General features: G+C 43.7%; 2 protein-coding genes across 3 annotated transcripts in view; one reads left to right on the forward strand and one right to left on the reverse strand.

The window, feature by feature from the left end:
- Nucleotides 1-10,974, forward strand: LOC109195047 (uncharacterized). 2 transcript variants are annotated; one of them, XM_019346481.2, is made up of 2 exons: nt 1-7,988; nt 8,188-10,974. In XM_019346481.2, exon 1 carries the CDS (start codon nt 4,900-4,902, stop codon nt 7,822-7,824), a length of 2,925 nt encoding a protein of 974 aa, XP_019202026.1. In that variant the 5' UTR covers nt 1-4,899; the 3' UTR covers nt 7,825-7,988; nt 8,188-10,974. The 2 variants fall into 2 exon arrangements, with proteins under 2 accessions (XP_019202026.1, XP_025755269.1); XM_025899484.1 differs by having other exon boundaries at nt 10,599-10,974.
- ghrhrb (growth hormone releasing hormone receptor b) overlaps nt 1-18,202 on the reverse strand; it is a 74,600-nt gene that overhangs the window by 12,414 nt on the left and 43,984 nt on the right. Inside the window, exons 5-6 of the mRNA XM_005468265.4 lie at nt 15,940-16,037; nt 15,675-15,807 (exon numbers count right to left, since the gene is read on the reverse strand). Of these exons, the coding sequence (XP_005468322.1) occupies nt 15,675-15,807; nt 15,940-16,037 (231 nt within the window). The remainder of the gene's footprint in view (nt 1-15,674; nt 15,808-15,939; nt 16,038-18,202) is intronic.

Raw genomic sequence — 18,202 nt, forward strand, 5'->3', positions numbered from 1 at the left:
CAAAAAAAACCAAAAGATTCCTGAACATGAGTTTCATCTGAAAGGCTCATTTATCTTTAGGGACAGCAGCAATAAAACCCATAAATTTATGAGCCACAGCGATGTTCAGAATTATAAAAAACATAAGACTTTAATGTTACAGGGAAACATCCATTTCCCTCCACACATGCTTACTTATTTATACTCATTATAATTAATGATCAGTCTCATCCTCCTCTTACTAACACTATGTCTTTTAATATTTCTGGAATGGTTCAAATATAGTTTATTATAATGGCAATCTGTTGCCAAACAAGATGGTCACATTTCACCTTAAACCTGCACCTCTTTAATAATCAGTAGGTGGCGGTTGCAAAAAGAAGTCGAGATGTATAGAAGAAAAATGCCTTTAGCTTCCTAGCTAAACACATTCCTGGTGGCTTTATGGTGTCAGTCACTAATTTTGAGTCCTATTAAATATAACATGTGCCATTAAAAGAGTGAGAGGACTCAAGTAGTAGACCGGTTAAGTCCCTTATTAACAAGCAGATGAATGAGCAACAGGGATTAGACCTCCTGAGTGAGGAGGGGGAGCGATTCCAGAGTACTGTATAAAATCTGCAGGTTGTTTACAAGGAAGAGGAGATAGCGATGGAGCTGCATTTCAGGGCTACCATTTGAATCAAAAAGGAGAATAAATCATCAACTATCATTCACATATATCATTCACACACATGTTGCTCATTTTAAGATGGCATATCTGATTAAATTTGAAATTGAATGGTCACTAAAAGACACTGCATGCATGAAATCTTTTGTCAAATCTAAAAGAACAGACTGAAAAAGCATGCTGACTTTGACCTCGAAGTTCTACTTCTACCATCATTTTTGGTGTTGACGAATTCTCCCACAGATTTTAATTCATTCACCGTGTCACTTTCTTGTAAATGCTCTTTTGCTATTCCAAAATGGAAACTGGCTTTTAATGGCTAATTGAAGTTTATAAATTATATTACCAATAAATTGCCTTTGTCTTAAGGGACTTATTAAATTTAAATTATTTAATACTTGAGTCTTAAGATGAGGACTTTGAGATATTTATTTTGCTTGTAAATAATATTCAAGCTTGTTACTGTTTAACAAAATATTTTTGGATTTAGTTTCCCTTAAGTCCAGCAAAACTGGTACACTGTCTATATCTCAGAATAATTTTGATATTCTTGTCTTTTTCTGTTGCTGTGAGCTAAATGTCAGAACTCTGAAACAGCTGGCAGCCAAAATAGTGTTTGGGGAGCATGGCATCTGGGATGAAACACTCAATGCATCACAGAGTTGTTGGCTTTTGAGTGTTGCAGAAATCACACTGATATGGAATTCCATAAAGGCTATGTGCTTATGCAATCCTTAAAATTTGTTAAATAATCCAGTTATGAAGCTTCGTGAATTATTTCTTTCTTTTCACTTCCACTGAGTAGTGAAAGCCATAGAGGGTTCTTAAAACGATGTGCCTGAAATAAGGCGTTCTCGCTGGGTATAGTGTGCCTTGACCTTCTGGTCAGTTGATAGCTGGTGGGGCAAGTTAGCTGTTAGACCAGCAGGAAGGGACTTATCTGAAAACACTGGAGCACTTTTAGGCCATGTCTTGATAAATTGAACAGATATTTGAAGTTTACACATCTACATTCTTGCCTAAAATCACCTTAAAAGTTTAATTTGTTCAACAGAAACAGTAGTATTTCAAATGTTACTTGTAGTTTTCACTACTCTGCCATTTTCACCTTTCGGGTGTTGGACGAAATGCATTCTGGGATACTTGGGTGAGTCCACTTCCTATTTCACACTATGACAGCTTCATTCTATCCAGACAATGGTGGTAAAAAGCATGTTATATGCATAAAGCATAATAAATAACTTGTTAGCAATCTGTTGCCTAATTCCCTGTAAATTTCTAAAGAGTAACCCTCAGTTAGATTGTTCCCACCAGAAGGAATGCCCACTAGTCAAGGTGTTTTAGCTCTAGTTTTGCTCTCCATTGTTTCTGTAATTTTGTTCTATTTTCTTCACTAGTTAGCTGCTAACCTTTTGTACATGATATTTGATACATCTGGGCAGTTCGTAATTAATACATAATGTATTACTGATTGATAGATTTCACTGTGAATCCTGTTCTAGAACCATCTTCTTATCCATATCTAGCCTTACCCACTGTATTTTTCTTTAAAACGTGTTTTTGTTGGTGTCATGAGTAGGCTTTTTTCTTTTCATATTACCCACTCGTTGTGCCTCACAGCCTTTCTACGAGTCATGCTGATGTTCTGGTGCTGGTCCCTGATACCCACACAAGAGGCACACTTACCAGCACTCCAGACAGCCTCATCAGGAGAAAAACACAAAGGGAAACACCACTCATTTATGCTCTCACTGGCTCTTTGCTCAGCCATTCCCAGCATTTCAGTCTTGCTCCTTGCTGCTCTCTAAGTTATTAACCTCATCAGAGTCTATATCAAGAAAACCAAACACAGCTAACCAAACTCATTGCTACAGTTTAGAGAAACCTTTCAGATGGAAGATGGATATTTAATCTCCCTTTTTTTCTGCAACAGTTTTACCTAGTAATTGTAAAAAGAATACGGCTGGATAGAAACAATAATCTAACTTGTACCGACAGATTAAATTGAAAAACTATTAAATTGGATTATTATTTGGTTTATTATTTCTTTATTGTTTCAAAGGGTCTTACCAATAAATCTCATACCATTGGAAAGCCTGTTTATTTGGTTGACCTGTGACAAGTGCTGATTGAAGAATGGGATACCATCCCACTGCAGTAGTGTGTCCAGATTGTGACCAGCATGAAGAGGTGGTGCCAGGCTGATTCTGCATATTGTTCTTCCACATGCTACTGAGACCCCTGTTTGTTTAATACATTGTTAAATTGCCATCATGTCTTGTTTCTTCTGAGAAGGTTTGACATGTAAAGTCTGAAGAAATAATTGACCAAGTTTAGTTACTTTTTCCAAGATTACTTGTGTAGGAATGTTTAGCTTATTTTAGAGTTTAGGAATGTTTTAGATAGGATAGAACTATTGTAGAGACACTGACACTGCCCTGGATGTAATAAAGGCCTGACTGTGTCATAAACTTAGGAGTAGATTTTAGGAGACCCTCCCCCAGTTGAACTGTGAATGTAAGACAAAGAAGAGTTAATGCTGAGTGGAAATTCCCCAGAGAATACCTGTGTGGGGGTCTCAACATTTGTAACTTGATAACTGTGGTCTGGAACGGAGATGGGGTTTTATGACCTCCGGGGAGTCACCATATAGAGACACACACACCTACAGTGCTTTAATTCTTACGCACCCACAACCACATGCACACTCACTCACGTGCACACACATACACACAGGTATGCGGACATAGTCACTCACGAGCACTCACATAGACACGCGGGAACGCGCACATGTAGGCATTCACGTGCTCGCACACACACAAACATGTAAACATAGTGCTTAGTTTTATGGCACCTCGTAGAGGGATTAGAAGGGGGGTCACTTATACAAAACTGCATGTAACAGACAAAGGAGTTGAGATCTGCAGAGAAAGTCCGGGGTTCTGTACATCTCCCTTCTAGAAGGTATAATCAATAAGTGTGTATTAATAAAGGTATTGTTAATTGACTACTGAGTCCCGGTGTTCTTTCTGGAGGCCTGACAAATATACGAACCGGGGTGAAACTGCTTTTTGCAACAGTTTTGGTGCCGAAACCCTGGGATTTGCTCGAGGCCCAGAGAGGACGCATTGGCAGAGCTGAGATCGTGAAAACGAGGCGAACAGAGAGCCGGCTCAATCATTTATAAGGTAAGCACCACCTGTTTATTTTCAAAGTGTGCATATTGAATAAAGTCTAAATTATCTGTTCGCCAAGTTGAGCGTATCTCAGTGTAATTTCACTCAGTATGTTAAAGAAACGGTGTTTGATCAGTCTTAGTTAGTAATTAATAGAATCGGTGTTTCATCCGTGGCGGTGTGTGATCCGTCTTAGTTATTAGGAAAAAGTGGCGGTGTGTGATCCGTCCTCCGTGCGTTAAAGCAGGAAACGTGTGTTACTATTAGTTAGAAAGTGGGGCTGAAAGGCCTCGTCGCAGCTCAGGGCTGTGTGTGTTCCGGGCTTGGTAGCTCCACCTATTCTCGGACGCGGGGATAGGATCTGTGGGACAGGAGATTCCAGGGTGGTTACCTAGGGAACCGGGGACGCCTTAAATAACTAAAGCTAGGTGTTGGATCCTAGTCGCGGTTGATAACCTGCATGAGAGTGGGGGCAAGTTGCTTCGTTAGTGAAAGCACGACGGCTTGGCTCACCCCACTGACTGCAGCGTTAGTAGATTGCGTTGTGTGTGTGAAAAGCGCCGTCTCGTCTGAAGTACGGGAGTCAATTAAAGTAACAAAAAGAATTTGTGTCTAAAAGTGTGTGTTTGTGGTGTGTAGAAATTGCGGCAGGAGGCCATGTCGCGAATTGTTGCAAACTGTGAAGTCAATTGGGGGGTTGAATTTGGTTTTATTTTTTCTGGGGAAGAGAAACTGCGGTATCCAGTCCGTGGCGCAGTTTGAATAATTCGTGAGGCAAATGTGGCGCGATCTGATGATTGTGAGCCTAATTGTCCTAGTTTTGTGAGGTGTGAGCGGACGGTACCCGCTCTTGGTGCTGACTGGGGCGTTGTCCTGGATCAGCAGAGGAGGAAGTGTCCTGCAGTGAGTTGTGAAGGGGACTGCGAGAAGTAGGAGGTGTGCGATAGCCAGCCTCAGGGGGCGGACTCATTTGTGGGACGGAGGAGGAGTACCAAGGAGAAGCTCAGAGGGCTCCGAGGAAAACTACAGCGACATCTGGTGGTAAGTAAAGGGAATTTCAGGTGAGTTAAAATAATGACTGAACAACAGGAGATTATTAGAGAAGGAGTGAGGAGTCCAACGGAGGGAGAAATGCAATGGAAAACTGTTGAGAAGCAAAAAGAGAAATTAGGGGAAGCATTGAAGATCACCATGACAGGACATCTAACAGGTAAGAATGGTAAAATACTGGAAGTGGGGAAGGAAATAATGAGTGTATGTGATCAAGCTGGAATAAAAGGTGACATGCGATACTCTCTTGCAAAAGTTTTGTTGGAAGCGGCCAAGGCATCTGAGGAGAAGGAGGAGAAACTCAGGAGAGAGTTGGATGGAGCGAATATCTTGGAGAAGAGGGGAGTTAAGGACCGAATAAAGGAGGAGGAGGAGAAACGAGCCAGGCTGGCTGCATGGGGAATCAGCTGCCAAGGATTGGAGCACTGGATGAGGGAATCTGTGGAAGAGGAAGGTAAGTTGAGACTTGATTGTCTTCCACATCCCCAGCCCACGGCTCCTCTTTTTTCAGTATGTCCTCCTCCATATTTCGGTAATTATCCTATGTTGAGCATTAAGGATGGCAGCATGGAGAATGAAGATGGTGTGGTGCTGCGACTAACTGGAGGGCAGGTTGAGTGTGAGTATGAGGAGCAGCACCGCCCAAGGCCGCAGCAACAAATGATAACAATAGGACCTGAAAAGACAGCGCCACCTGCTGCTCAGGTCCAGACCCACCTGGATCATAAAGAGGAGGAGGACGAGGAAGGGGAAGAAGAACGGTCCAGTGCAGCAGGAGCAACAGCTAGGTCTCCTCCGGAATTATTAGCCGGAGAGGCAGAGAGATTGGTGGAGATGCTCCCACCCATCATTGATGGAGGGGCGGGTTGGCTGAGACAACTTGATAAAGTGACATCAGGCACACAGCTCGCCCTGGGGGATTTTCGAGCCATAGCTGGCCGGTGTATGACAGTTACTGCGCTGGAGGAAATCCAGGTACTGGCAGCTGTCATCACTAGACCAGACTCTACACCCTTTTTCAGAGTGCAGGAGCAGATTGGGAATGCTGTGCGGCAACAATATCCAACCCCAAATGCGGCTGCCATTACAAAGTTGGAATGGAAGCCTGATCAAAACCCCAGAGATTATGTAGAGCAGGTGAAAGAGAAGTGGATACAGAACACAGGTTACAATCCTTCTGCACGTGGTCTTCACCAGGTGTGGTTTAGAAAGGCAGTATTAGAAGGGATACCAGAAAAGGTAAGAGAAAAGATTTTGGATGTCCCTGATTTAGAAGGGGCAGACACACATCGCTGGGAGAGACATTTGGTGCATTATTTGGATAAATACAAGCAAGGTGAAGATAAGAAAAAAGGGGAGTTGGAGGAGATTCAGGAACAATTGCTTAAGCTGAACTTGGGAGAAGCGAAACAGAAGGTAAGTGAAAAGAAAAAAGAGAACAAATTAACTGATTTATCAAAGGTGATGGTAGCTCAAGACTGCCCTCCTGTGCCTAAAAGGCCTGAATTTAACCCAAATATTTATCCAATGAATTCCTGGACACATTATGATGGTTTGCAGAGTGCACCCATGGCCAGCTGGGGAGGTAATGTGTGGGCCGGTAGAGGCAGGGCAAGAGGCCGTGGTGGCTCGGTGGGGGCGAGGGGCACCTGGGGCTATGGAAGGGGTGCGCCTGGAGCGGGTCGTGGGCCTAGAGGTGTCTGTTGGGTGTGTTATCAGCCTGGGCACTGGGCGAAAGACTGTCCACAGCAGCCACAAATTCAACAGCAAATGGTCACGCCTCAAGCAGGAAGGGGTGGTCCATACTACCAGGCTCCAAACCCACACATGATCCCTGGACCGAGACCTCAAATGCCGACCTGGGAGGCCGGCTGGAACAGCCAGGACTGGCAGCAGAGACACACCCCACAGGGAGGCCGAGGAGAGGGGGGAAAGGCGGACCCCTTACTCTCACTGACGGTGAATGGACTGACTCTGCCGTTCCTTGTTGATATGGGAGCTACTTATTCAACCATCCAAGAAGTTCCTGATAACACTAAATTATCTGGGGACGAGGTCAGCGTGGTCGGCTTCTCTGGGGTTTCAATGACATTGCCAGTGACTGTTCCTTTAAAGACTGAAATTGGAAAGCAAGCGGTGGCTCATCCATATGTTATTTCAGCGCAGGTGCCTGTGAACTTGATGGGGCGAGACCTGCTCATCAAACTGGGAGCTGTGATCATGTGTGGGCCTGATGGTTTAACAGTGACTCTGAAGGATGGCACACAGCTTCCTTGTGTGGCCACAGGTACGAGAGGACAGTGGCTGCTCTCTGAGGACATTGATCGTACAGCAGAAATCTACTGGGCCCGGCTGACGACCTCTAACGGCATCCTGGCACACTTCCAACTCTGGCTGCCCTGGATCATGGCCCTGGACGTGTATGCTCCACCCATTGACCCATACCACGTGACACTCTTTTATGATCGCGAAAATACTGAGTGGTATGAAGATCTGTTCCATGAATTCCTGGAGGGGAAGGCATGGCAGGTCTCTACCAGAGATATTTATGTTGGACCGCAGGGGGTAGCAGCCCTGGTCCATTTGTCGGAGGAACAAAAGAGCTGGTTCCGAATGGGTGATGAATCTGTGCCTCATGTGTCTCTAGCGGTTCATTCTGGACATCAAGCGAAGGACTTAGGTCCCATGATGCGTGTAGCTTCACGAGCAATTGATTGGCAACTCACACAGATTCCTGATGTTTCCTTCTCCCCAAGTACTAAAACATATAGAATTTCAACACCCCACACAGATGACACTATATTGGAACATCGTCACATTCGTAGGACACATGGCAGGGAACTGACAGATCATCCAGAGGTCGTTAAAGGCCTCTCACAGTTGCCTCACACTGTGGTCACAGGTGCCTACGGATGTTGGCTTAACCACCTGTTCGCCTGTGACCTTTGAACTTGAATCTGACATTCCAATATGGCGTCCGCAGTACCAACATTCACCACAGGCAGAGGACGGCATTGCAGAGACTATTGAAGGGCTGTTAAAGGTGGGGGTGTTGGAGCCTTCCACGTCTCAATGGAACACGCCTATTTTGCCAGTGGAAAAGCATGGCACAGGTAAATATCGTATGGCTCATGATTTGCGGGCCATTAATGCTATTTTGAAAACTAAAACTGTGCCAGTTCCTAATCCATTTACTGCATTGGCAAATCTCTCCCCAGATCAGCATTGGTTTACATGCATTGACCTGGCAAATGCCTTCTTTTGCTTACCTTTGCACCACTCTCTGCGTGATGTGTTTTCTTTCTCTTACAGGGGTCAACAGTTAAGGTATACTCGGTTGCCACAGGGATTTGCTCTGTCACCGGGGATTTTTAACCAGGTGTTGAAGCAGACGTTGGAACCATGTGTGATGCCGGCTGGCTGCACTCTGGTTCAATATGTTGATGACCTCCTGATTGCCGCTCCCATGGCAGACGCTTGCTTTCAGGCCACCATGACCGTGCTCAGGAGACTGGCAGAGGCGGGCTTTAAAGTGAGTAAAGACAAATTGCAGTTGGTGAGACCACAGGTGACTTTTTTAGGGAGAGAGGTGAAACAGCATATGGTGGGGATGATGGCTGCTCATAGAAGTGCCATTCTCTCCCACCCGCGGCTGGAGACTGTGAAAGAGATGCTTTCCTTTTTAGGTCTCACAGGCTACAGCTGGCAGTACATTCCAGACTATGTGGGCCACACTAAGCCTTTGCGTGACTTGGTGAAGCAGCATGGAATGAGAGACCTGACTGCTAAGTTGAACTGGACTACTGAAGCTGAACAATGCTTTATTTCTCTGAAACAGGACCTTTCTCGAGCAGTAGATTTAGCTGTGCCAGATTACAACAGGGACTTCTTTTTGGATGTTTCTGAAACAAAAGGGGTGGTGAATGGCGTTTTGTTTCAGAAAAAGGGGGAGGTAGACAGGTTTTGATGTACATCAGTGTATGCTTAGACAACATGGAGAAAAGGCACCCTACATGCACTCAGCATGTAGCTGGAGTGGCAAAGGCCATCCAGAAAGTAGCACGTATAGTTAGAGGACACCCACTGAGAGTTTTAACAACACAGTGTGGTGGCTTATGTTAACTCACAGGCCTTCACCATGACCCCACTTAGACAACAGAGGCTCAGCAAAGTGCTGGAGGCCCCAAATTTGACTTTTACACATGAAGGGATAAACATGGCAGACCAAATGGGGTCAGGGGAACCGCACGACTGCGCTCAGGCGGTCTGGAAAGAAGACAAGACAAGACCAGATCTCAAAGCGGAAGCCATGGAAGGAGCAGAGGATCTCTTCACAGATGGCTGCTGCTTTAGGGACGAGAAGGAGGGGCTCAAGGCAGGCTATGCAGTGGTAAGTAAGAGAGGGGAGCAGCTGGAGGTGATCAAAGCAGCAAAGTTGGAAGGGCAGCAGTCAGCGCAGAGAGCAGAGGTGATTGCACTGATTGAAGCCCTTAAATATGCTCAAGGAAAGAAGATAAACATTTACACTGATTCAGCCTATGCCTTTGGAGCTGCACATGTGGAGCTGGGTCAGTGGAAGAGAGCTGGATTCCTCACTACCAATCAACAACCAATCAAACATGAGAAGGAGATGAAGGCGCTGGAAGAGGCGCTGGAAGGACCCCTGGAGGTGGCAATAATAAAGTGCAAGGGCCACGACGATTCGGCCACCTGGGTTGCTCGAGGTAATCGAGCAGCAGATGAAGCAGCCAAAAAAGTGGTTGGTTACACAGGGATCAGACAAATGGTAAGTATGGGAATGGATTGGGAAGAAAATCCAGGGCTGGAACGCGAAGACATCATAAAAGAACAGGAGAAGGCCTCTCCAGAAGAAAAGTCACTCTGGAAGGAGAGAGGAGCCATAAAGGTAAGCAACATTTGGAGGGGGCCAGATGGAAGACCAGTGTTGACGGCAGATATGGCAGAGAAAAAGATCAGAGAAGCTCATGGTCTTGGGCATGTGGGTGTGGTCCAGATGGAGAGGAATCTCTGTCATTGGTGGCACCCATTCCTGAAGGACATGTTGGGGGAGCATGTGCGAACCTGCCTTATCTGTGGCCAACACAATCCTAAACCTACAGTGAAACCAGAGATGGGTAAGTTTCCCCTGCTCCAGAGGCTGGGGCAGGAAATAGTGATTGATTATACAAACATGGTGACACCAGCGAGGGGCTTTAGATAGACCTGCTGGTATGTGTGGATAGTTTGACAGGGTGGCCAGAGGCGTGGCCAGCCCGGAGAGAAGACAGCACAACAGTCATTAAGTGTTTGATAAATCATTATATTCTCTGGCATGGATTCCCAGAGAGAATTAGATCAGATAATGGGACACATTTTAAGAATAAACATTTGCAGGAAGTGGAATCCATGCTAGGGTTGCAACACAGGTTTGGGACCGTTTATCATCCACAGTCTCAAGGTAAGGTTGAGCGAATGAATCAAAACTTAAAAAATAAATTGGCTAAGATCTGTGCACAGACCAAAATGGATTGGGTTGAGGCATTACCAATAGCCCTCATGAGCATTAGATGCTCAGTAAATCAGTCTACCGGGTTCACTCCTTATGAGCTGTTCACCGGGAGACAATTTCCTGGACCCACTGCAGGGATACCAGCCTTAAGACAAGAAATGCCTACATTTGAACATTTAAAGCAGTTTAAAGCACTAAAAGCTCTTGTCTTAAGTTTTACATCACAGGTGACGGCGGGCCAAGGACAGGAGCAGACGGTGCCAGAGGCGAAGTGGGTGTGGCTGAAGGTTTACAAACGGAAGTGGAACGAGCCCAGGTGGACAGGTCCGTTTGAGGTGGGGACCAGGACCTCACACGCAGTTCAGCTGAAGGGGAAAGGTGAAACCTGGTACCACTGGAGCCAGTGTGCTGTAGCTGAAGAGCCTAAGCGGTCGGAGAGGCTCTTTGCAAAAGAAAAGAGGGGGAACTCGGCTGAGACCCCTCACATGGATCCCAGCCCAGGGACAGAATAAATCCCTGATCCATGCAATGACTGAAGGGTAGTCTACCCCGGAAGTCGAAGAAAGAAGAGCAACAGAGGATCGCACAACCCAGAAGATAAAGGTGGTTTTATAAAAACAAGTGAAAAGTGAAAACTATATTGAATAAAAAGGGATAAGATAAAAAACAAAACAAAAAAACAAGATGGGGTTATGGGGAAATTGGAAAGAATTGGTAGTGTTAGGAGTGATGACTGTTGTTATTGTAACTGTGATTTTTCTTTTAAGCGAATTGCCCAGAGACAGACTTGAATCCACTTCGGCGACTCCACCATCACAGGCCACGGCGAAGCGAACCAAACGTAGTGAAACAGGTAAATCAGATGAGTGTTTGGATTATTATGGCGGTATAGAGTTGGACTACGTTAAAGGGTCCACTACCTCATATACATTCGACCTTTGTGCTGTCATTAAATGTAGAGGCTTAAACAGTTCATGGCGGGGATATGATGTCTGGGTAGGTTACAATCCAATGGTAGATATAGAGTGTAATAATCAGAAGCTTGGCTACCCCTATCACACTTATTGGAAGGGCCCTTGTGACCACTGGTCTACCATAGTGGAGTATTCTGGCACGTGGCGCCCCTACAAGGACACCACGTGGCAGAAGCTTGGGTTTCAGCGGGACTTCTCAGCTGGGCAGAACCCATTGACCCTCTCACTGAATCGTTGGTATGACACTGTGTGGCCCGCCCGATCTGTGGTGTATTTATTTATAGGGGCAGATGTCTCAGGGAAGGATCCATACGGTTTGGTTAAAATTAATTTTAGAGATTTTGCACACGGTGTGGCTGAAATAACTGCATCAACACCTCCCCCACCATTGCCACTTTCTGAATCGGGCCCACAAATAATCGAGGTAGATTATACAAGACTAAAACCTAAACAGCTCATTTCAATGGCCACTGGCTACTGTGAAAGCAATTTATGGCTAGACTGGCTTATCCAAAATGCTAGGGAACAGAATGTTTCAGATTGTGTGGCGTGCGCAGCTGCCCGCCCACATCTTTTCACAGAACCAGCTCCTTTACATCCTGAAGACCAGTGGAGATTTGAGTGCATGCTCAGACTCACTGGAGAAGCGGTTTCTGAAGGTAATTGTACTACATTAGCAAGTTTGTTTCCACCAATAGGTAATGATACTGTACTTGGTCCCTTCACGCCAAGAAGAGCCAACTACACGTGTTTTAACTTTACTGTGTCTTTTCCTGACAGACATGAGCATGAGGCCGGGGAGATTAACACCGATTGGTGCACTGTGACGTACCTGGCCAGAGGAAAGTTATCAAGAGACACCGGCACCGAAATAGGCCTGTGGGCACGTGCTGGTTTGTATTATTATTGTGGTGGGTATAGATTGTATGTTAGAATTCCTAGTGGGACTTCTGGTCTCTGTGCCATGGTACGTTTAGGTGCACCTCTTGTTTTAGTAGGTGAAAAGGGGGTGCGGCTGGCTAAGCCCGGCACCGCTCAACTGACAGCCAGGCGGAGACGTCATGTGTTGGCCAAACGGTCATCAGGATCGTTTGACCTTACAATAGGATCACCAACATATATAGATGCTATTGGAGTGCCTAGGGGTGTGCCTAATGAATTTAAGTTAGCTGACCAAATTGCTGGAGGATTTGAAAATCTTCCAATAATTTCCGCATTTTTTCCAGTAACTCCTAGCAAGAATGTGGATCGTATTAATTATGTGCATTATAATGTCCTGAGATTGGCGAACCTTACTAGGGACGCAGTTGAAGGACTTGCTGAGCAGTTGGGTCCAACATCTTTAATGGCAGTACAAAATCGGATGGCGTTAGACATGTTGTTGGGAGAAAAAGGGGGCGTTTGCGCGATGTTTGGGGATATGTGTTGCACCTTCATTCCAAATAACACAGCTCCCAATGGCTCTGTGACCCGAGCGCTGGAAGGCCTGAGGACCTTGTCCATCACAATGCATGAGCATTCAGGAGTGGATAACCCGCTGGAAGCGTGGATGACCTCTGTCTTTGGGCAATGGAAAGGTTTCATTATGTCAATTATGGTTTCTTTGTCTGTTTTTACTGGAATATTAGCGACGTGTGGGTGTTGTTGTGTGCCTTGTATCAGAGCCTTGTTCGTAAGACTTATCAATCGTGCTGTGGGAGAATCTGATCTCACTTATACAAAACTGCATGTAACAGACAAAGGAGTTGAGATCTGCAGAGAAAGTCCGGGGTTCTGTACATCTCCCTTCTAGAAGGTATAATCAATAAGTGTGTATTAATAAAGGTATTGTTAATTGACTACTGAGTCCCGGTGTTCTTTCTGGAGGCCTGACGAATATACGAACCGGGGTGAAACTGCTTTTTGCAACACTTGACAAGTTCTGATTATAGCTTTAAAACATACTTCTTGTGTTGCACATTTTGGAAGTCATTGTAATTGTGGTGCTGCCAAAATAAAGGGCTATTTTGAAAGGATCACTGCCTTTTCCCCCAACTATATTCTTAACTAGAAATTGGAGCACTTGTCCAAGTAACCCAGAATTTTTGACACACTTTTCATTAGTGATTATCATGAAAATAGTTTTTTTTTTCTTCAAGGTTAGTTTTGGAACTGGTGCATTAGCTCAGTCCCTGGCTGCGCCAGTCTGTATGCCGATGTGTCTTGGGTAAAACTGAACCCCAAATTACCAATGCATCCATGGGAGAATGAGTTTTTGAATGATATAAAGAGGTTAAGTTGTTAATCCAAAATGCTGCAGCAAGAGTACTGACAGGGACTAGAAAGAGAGAGAGAGCATATTTCTCCTATATTGGCTTCCCTTCATTGGCTCCCTGTTAAATCCAGAACTGAATTCAAAACCCTGCTCCTCACATACAAGGTCTTAAATAATCAGGCCCCATCTTATCTTAATGACCTTGTAGTACCATATCACCACATTAGAGCACTTCTCTCTCGCACTGCAGGTTTACTTGTTGTTCCTACAGTATTTAAAAGTAGAATGGGAGGCAGAGGCTTCGGTTTTCAGGCCCCTCTTCTGTGGAACCAGCTTCCAGTTTGGATTCAGGAGACAGACACTATCTCTACTTTTAAGATTAGGCTTAAAACTTTCTTTTTTGATTAAGCGCACAGTTTGGGCTAGTTCAGGTGACCCTTAATTCCACCCTTAGTTATGCTGCAATAGGTGAAGGCTGCTGGGGAATTCCCATGATGCATTGAGTATTTCTTCTTCAGTCACCTTTTTCACTCACTATGTGTTAATAGCCCTCTCTGCATTGAATCATACTTACTATTAATCTCTGTCTCTCTTCCACAGCACATGTGTTATCCTGTCTTCCTTCTCTGACCCCAACTGGTTGCAGCAGATGGCCGCCCCTCCCTGAGCCTGGTTCTGCCGGTGGTTTCTTCCTGTTCAAAGGGGTCTTTTCCTTCCCACTGTCGCCAAAGTCCTTGCGCATAGGGGGTCATATGATTGTGGGGTTTCTCTCTATGTATTGTTGTAGGGTCTACCTTATAATATAAAGTGCCTTGAGTTGACTGTTGTTGTAATTTGGCGCTATATAAATAAAATTAAATTGAATTGAAGTACCACACTGACAATTAAGTAACATTTACTTATCTGCATCTGGGGTGGATAGGAAAAAAATGATCCAAGGTATATTTTTTATTGAGTTTAATTCATGCTGCAGAAGTACAAAAGGGACCAAGCACTCTAAAAACTGAGGAGTGATATTATGCTCATTAGTTCTTCCTTATTGCAAGAATGAATCAGAGGGGGACCATAAAGAGCAGTCAGTGACGTCAGTCCCGAAGTAGTGGATGGGAGAGGATATGTGTACATATCATATTTTTATTGTTAGCTTGCTATTTACACAGGCACTGTTGCCAAGTAACAAAATAAAAAATATAATAAGTCATGCAATTAATTATTTTCCACATGGAGTAACCTTCCCTGTGAAGGCCAGCAAGGTGGCGCTCTTTTATGTGGAGGCTGCATATTTCTTGCTGTGCCTCTGTGGATTCTCTCTGGGTACTGCAGTTTTCTCCACTAACTGATGGCTATCAATGTAACCCAGAATGGATGTGTGCATACCTGCCCAGGTTGTGTCTCCCTCGCAAGCTATGAATGGACAGAGTCATAGCTTGAGAGCATCCTTGTAACCTTTCACTAGATAAGCAAAAGAAAATGGTCGGATGAAAGAAAATACTTTTAAAACGTGAAGTGTAAACTGTAGTGGATTACTTGTTTTGAGTAATGACCCCAATCTTCAGGTTTTACTTTTAGTTTAGCTATGTTTCAGCTAGTTTATAATTTAAAAAAAATAAACATTGATTTTAGTTTTTAAGTTTCTGTATTAGTTTTACTATTTCAAATGTTTAAAATAAGTATTTGAAATGGTCAATCTTACTTAGTGAGTCACCTTTTGCAAACAGCTGACTCACTAACACATAGACACATCCACATATCCACCCATCTATCTCTGTCTTGGGGGAACTGGAGTCTATGAGCTATATGTTTAATGAGAATGGAATATCTATATCATTAATGATATGCATCAATGCCTCCACAACCTAAAAACTAAGGGAGTGTCCCACTTTAGCTCATTTTGCAAACTCACAATATAATTTCAGTGAGTTTTTTTGTTTTTTTCTGTAACCTAGTTTTTAATTTTTTTTCACTTAAGTAAAATAGTTTTTCCATACTATCCTTAATCCTACTGCTGGTTTTCTTAAGTAAATATAGTGCCTTTGATGGGCATGGAAGATGACATACTCACTGTAGACATAAAGCAGTGGTCCATGTTTTCATCAGAAAAAAGGATAGCGTCTTTGATAAAGACAGCACTCGCTCTCAGGATGAATGAGAAGAACAAGTTCATGTGGATGTAGTTCCTGGTGCAGTGAAATTTCCTAAAGAGTAGAAGAAAAAAGAATGAAAAAGAATGAATCTGTTTGGATACATTTTCATTCACTATTTTATTCCAGTGTGAGTCATTCAGTCTAAAAGAGTCTAATATTTTTCAATGAGACCTCCAGCATTACCTGAAGACAGTGAAGACAAAAATAGCTGATATAAGAGAGATGAGGGAGGTAGCGTAGCCAGCAGTGTACACCTGTTTGAAGTTGGAGAAATATGTTGTCTGAAAAAAAAAAGAAGTGAGTGTGGGTTAAAGGAAGGGATCTCAAAGCTGCACTGTAGGTGGCAGACAGCTGGTGTTGTAAGCCAACCCTTTTGTTCAACAATGGCAGTTCTTAGTGGACATAGATGCCTTATTTCACTCCTCTTTCAAACCATCTGAATTTTCTGTCCAAAATGTGAACATTGGCATCCTCGAAAGAGTGACCTTTTCCATTTTTCATTCTGTTTCTCCCTAGTTTGTGCCTGACCTTCTTTCCTACCCATCGTTGCTTATTGGTGAAAGCCCATTTGGGATAACACGTGTTTTGAGAGCTTTCTTTACATGTATGTGTTCTTTTTCTTTCCCTTCTGGCTTAGTGGGGATGCTTTCTGCCCGGTGTTGTAGGGTGCTGATTACTCCATGTTTGTGCTCCAGAGGGTGGTGGGAGTCAAAGAGTAGATACTGGTCTGTGTGTGTGGGCTTGTGGTAAACTTAAATGTTGACTTTTCCCCAATGTGCACAGCACAGTCCAGAAATGGCAAACTATTATCCTGAGAACCTAAACAGACATTAGCTAGTATTAACCTACTGCTCATTCACAACCTTCAAGTGTTCAATAATGTGACGAGATAATGACCCATCCGCCTTTTTTTTATGTTTGTCTTTATGAGTTGTTCATTGAATAATGCAGCTGCTACATTTGATGCAGCCTGAACCAAATTCACTGTAATACAACTCTGGAGAAATCTATTTAGAAATAGGCGGAGCAGTTTCATTATTAACACTGATGCCCAGAATACCAGCAGCTGCATTAATATATTTCACCTCTCCTGTTATCAGTGGCTACTTGATAAATTAGGAATCACATTTAAAACATGCTTGTTCTTGCAGTCCTGTGAAGAAAAAGGATGTTTCACAGGATTCCACACAGTTCTCCTCTGGATTGTGTGCACTGGCCAGCCCCCAAAATTTGCCACCCCCAGGGGCCTCCTACCAGAAAGACTGTCCTGTGTTGGTAATAATGTAATAAGGTTGCAGCAAAGCTGGCACCAATCCATGGACAGATCACTGGCACATCTCAGAGCCAAAATAGAGACAAGAAACAGTTCACACTCTTACATGATCTAATTTGATTTTGACTGATTTGTCTTTCCTGAACAAGTTAACTCCATTCTGGTAGAGTGAAGCTTTATGCCAGGGGCAGGGTCTGTGACCCAGCATTTTGAGTTCATTCTGTATTTTTGAGTTCTTATGTTAAGTTTGTGATTATAAGTCCTTGTGTTATTCTTAATTAGGGTGTAGCTGAGTTTTAGTTCAGCAATCATTACTATCATTTGTGTCCTTGGTTTTTGTGTCCTGTTTCTCGTCCAGTCTGTCATGTGTGTCTGTGTGTTCCACATTGTCAAGCTTGTATTGTCATGTTTACATCTTTCAATGTTTCCCATTTTATTTTGAAAGTCTTATCTTTCATTGTTCAGTGTGTTTATTTTTCACTCTTCCCCTGTGGTGTCATATTCATTTGAGTCAGCTGTTTCCCCATGTGTTTCCACTTCCCTGATCACCTCCTGTGTGTATTTAAGTCCTCTGTCTTCCTTTGTTCAGTGTCAGGTCATCTGGTTTCCTTCTGTCCATGTCACATCGGGTTAATGGATTTTCATGATTCTGTTCAGTTCATGTTTTCTTGTCATACTTACTTGCAAGCAGAATTATTTTGTTTTCTTATGTTCAGAATTATGTTCATGTCATGTTTGTCATAGTCAGTCCTTGACAGTTTAGGTTTTCCCAGTTTAGGTTCTAGTTCTAGTTTACTCGCCCCTGATCGCCTTGCTTTATTTTGTAATTATGTTTAATCAGGCAAAATAAATGGCTCGCCTTTTGTTTAATCTCAGTTCCATCTCCTTCCGTGTCTGCACTTGGGGGATGATCTGATATCGTCGTGTTGGTGTTGTTCCCAGATCATCATGAAAATGTTGTTCCAGGTTCAACATTGCAAGTGACCAATCACATTGTTGTGACGTTATTCTTTTGCACGCCAAGCCATTCGTGCATTTATGAAATTCCAATGTTGCAAGGACAATATAAATTCTGCTTACCGTTTATTAAAGGGTTAGGGTTAGGATTGGGGTCAGGGTCCGTTGATCGGCGGACAGAGGCGGTTGCTCGCAGCTTAAGCACAGTTTTTTGTT

The sequence above is a fragment of the Oreochromis niloticus genome, linkage group LG17 (genome assembly GCF_001858045.2).
Source record: "Oreochromis niloticus isolate F11D_XX linkage group LG17, O_niloticus_UMD_NMBU, whole genome shotgun sequence".
Taxonomy (NCBI): Eukaryota; Metazoa; Chordata; class Actinopteri; order Cichliformes; family Cichlidae; genus Oreochromis; species Oreochromis niloticus.

Coding starts and splice junctions, on each gene's coding strand:
- LOC109195047 (XM_019346481.2), top strand. CDS start 4,900: ATGACTGAACAACAGGAGATTATTAGAGAAGGAGTGAGGAGTCCAACG.